We start from the raw sequence: 2,877 nt of genomic DNA on the forward strand, positions 1-2,877 counted from the left end.
AAGAAGAAGAAAAGAAGAAGAAGAAGAAGAAGAAGAAGAAGAAGAAGAAGAAGAAGAAGAAGAAGAAGAAGAAGAAGAAGAAGAAGAAGAAGAAGAAAGAGGAGGAGGAGGAAAAGAGGAGGAGGAGGAGGAGGAAAAAAGGAGGAGGAGGAGGAAGACTAGCTACAAAAGTCACTGCTAAAAGGTCCTACTTTTAAAGTAATAGTCCAGTTAATAGACTTTGCTTGCCACAGACTAAGAAGGCGATGCCAAGATAGCTAAGCTACGGAGACATGGCACTAAGCCTGGCAGCCTGAACTCAATCTCCTTCACCTTTGTTCGATAAGAACCAACTCCTGCAACTTGTCCTCTGACCTCTGAGTAAGTGTTGTGGCATGAACATGCCCCGCCCACACACATAATTTAGAATAAAATCTGTCATAAAATTTGTTCAAGATTTTTTTCTAAATCTAAGATAGACCAAGTAAATAATGGAGTCCTCTGGAAGGAGGCATCTTTACAGTGAGCTCACAATGTTGGTAGATGTTTTTTCAATAAGCCTTTTCAGTATTGCAACATGTTAAAATGAAAGACAAACTAGTAGAGAAAAAAAAAAAAGGCAGTGTGATTCATGGCCTCCAAGGGCCTGCAGGTGGCTTCTGAGGGACTCTGCCAGTAAACGGATACAAGGACACATCTTGAAAACCAGAACCCACAGCTGTCGACAGCAGCCCTTGCTATCTTTGGAAGCTGAAATGAGGGCATTCAGGAGCAACCACCAAGGCTGGTGCAGAGTGTCACTACCTATTCCGTGTCGCACTAACTTGGCCTTCCTGCCGAGCTCCACTGGGCAGATTCTTTTCTGATCCTGGAACTGAGACACGTAAGTAGTTTCATTTTTCTGTGTTCTTGATCACTGCTAACAGCTGAGTCTTTCATCATCTAATAATTGCTTGATTTTCTACCAGTAGGACACTTCAACAAATAAAAATTGTCTCTGAAAAAAAAAAAAAAACCTTATTGTACATTTCCCCCTGCAGGTATTGGTATCAAAGCAGAAAAATACCTCACACCATATTGTATGCTACGAACTCAGAATTGTTTACCAATGAAGGCTGAACTCAAAGCTTAATACGATGCTTCCTTGAGTGAGTCACGGCCACTTATGAACAGCATTCCTGAATTCATGCCTCAGAGTCAGGAGGTAATTTTAAAAATCAAGTCTACATCTTTTCTATGAGCAGTCAAAAAGCACAGAATACATGCAATGAAAACCCCAAGGACTCAAAAATCATCATTCGGTCTCAGTAAGGAATAGCATGCAAATTACTTACAAAGACGTGAGCCTCCACTGCTCGGTTTCCTAGAAAAGATAACTACTCAGGGACAACTACAGCCAAACCTTCTACCAGTTCTGTAGTTCGTTCTTAATCTTCCTGCTGCTCACAAGTGCTCCCCTGAGGCCCATAAACCCCGCACATAATTGGTGGTCTATATTTAGTGTAAATGTAGCCAAGCGATAAGATTCCCTGCACTGGCTTCCCCTATGTCTGAGTTTAAGATACGCATTGCTGAAACTTTGCTTTAAAACAACAAACCAGCAAGCCTTGATTCAGTTGGTAACTGATGTGGTTCATATGAAGCTCAAGTTGAAAGTCCTTACTCAGTGGAAGTGGCTGTATCATCTGACAGCACATTCCTAGCACTTCTGCTGTGGTGTGCTCCTGTGTATAAATACCCTGCAGCAGGCAGGAGCTGCCACTGGGACATCTGGTGTGCAGAAACCTCAGTAAACAGGGAAGTTAGCTGTGATAACACAACTAGTGGAGTGGCTGATGTGTTAGATTTCCATCCCTGTATCCAAAACAAGTCAGCTTTATACTAGCCCCCTGTTTCAGACCTCTGATCTAGGCTTGCAGCAATAGAAAACATGGTAACAGGTACAGCTGAAAGAAGAGGCTTAGTCTTATGAGGCCAAGAAACAAAGGAGAGGAAAGGGCCAATGACTTGTCTTCAACCAAGCCTCACACCAAAAGATCCACCATTCTCCAGTGGTTCCAGGCTGGTGACCATGCAAGCCTTCTACACTTTTCTTTAAGGAGACTTCAGAGACCTAAACTATAGCAGCAGGTCCAGGGACTCCTGGGCCTTCAATTAGCTTTACAAAGTGTCTGTGGGTGCAAAGATTGCACACTTCAGCATTCCATCCAAAATGGGCTTCAGAAGCACACCTACCTCTTGGAAATACCAGTCTTGTTTCCTTTCCACAAGTGGCAGGCAGTTTCTGCCCTCTGGTGTACACAAAAGGTACTACAGTGAGAGCTGGGGTCTGCAAGCTCTGGGTGCCAGATCACACAGTTTGGATGAAAACAGACTTGCAGTTGTTTAAGATCTGCCTTCACTCACCACAAGTGCCTGCTCACTCTATAGCTCTGTGTGTTCCAGTTTCTCTTACACGGTTCTTTAGGGACATTATTATACTTTCAGAGAACAGGAATCTCACATTTTTTGGTCTTCCCATAGCTTGAGAACCAAGACCATGCACTTGATACGTTTATCATTTAAGTGCTGTCACCTGTATTAAAACTAAGCTCAGAAAAAAATGAAGATTTTCCCATCATCTAGTCATGCAGGTCAAAAAACAAAACTCTTCTAACTACCCAATCTGTCCCAAATCCCCTATCATCTCAGAAGTACTTGCTTCAGATTTGAGAGCTGTTTTCCCCTTCTTCTAACATTATAACCTCAAGTACCAGTCCTCCAGAGATGGGAAACAGCCTCCACTGCCAGGGAGGGTAAAGTGGCAGAGATGAGACAACCCCATGCATGCATCCATCCATCACACCTGTCTGAAGGCACCTGGCTTTAGTTAGACTCATAGACGACTTGACCAGAATA

The 2,877-nt window shown here is 43.2% G+C and overlaps 1 protein-coding gene across 4 annotated transcripts in view; it reads right to left on the reverse strand.

Moving 5' to 3' along the window:
- Positions 1-1,691, reverse strand: part of Lsmem1 (leucine rich single-pass membrane protein 1) — a 16,312-nt gene extending 14,621 nt beyond the window's left edge. Inside the window, exons 1-2 of one of the 4 annotated variants that reach the window (XM_029484342.1) lie at positions 1,314-1,632; positions 804-976 (exon numbers count right to left, since the gene is read on the reverse strand). In XM_029484342.1, coding sequence (XP_029340202.1) covers positions 804-921 — 118 coding nt within the window. In that variant the 5' untranslated portion in view covers positions 922-976; positions 1,314-1,632. Of the gene's footprint in view, positions 1-803; positions 977-1,313 lie in introns of all 4 variants that reach the window. The other 3 variants (XM_029484343.1, XM_029484344.1, XM_021179696.2) reach the window with 3 other exon arrangements.
- Positions 1,692-2,877: the final 1,186 nt, after the last annotated feature.

Source organism: Mus caroli, chromosome 12 (assembly GCF_900094665.2).
Source record: "Mus caroli chromosome 12, CAROLI_EIJ_v1.1, whole genome shotgun sequence".
NCBI lineage: Eukaryota > Metazoa > Chordata > Mammalia > Rodentia > Muridae > Mus > Mus caroli.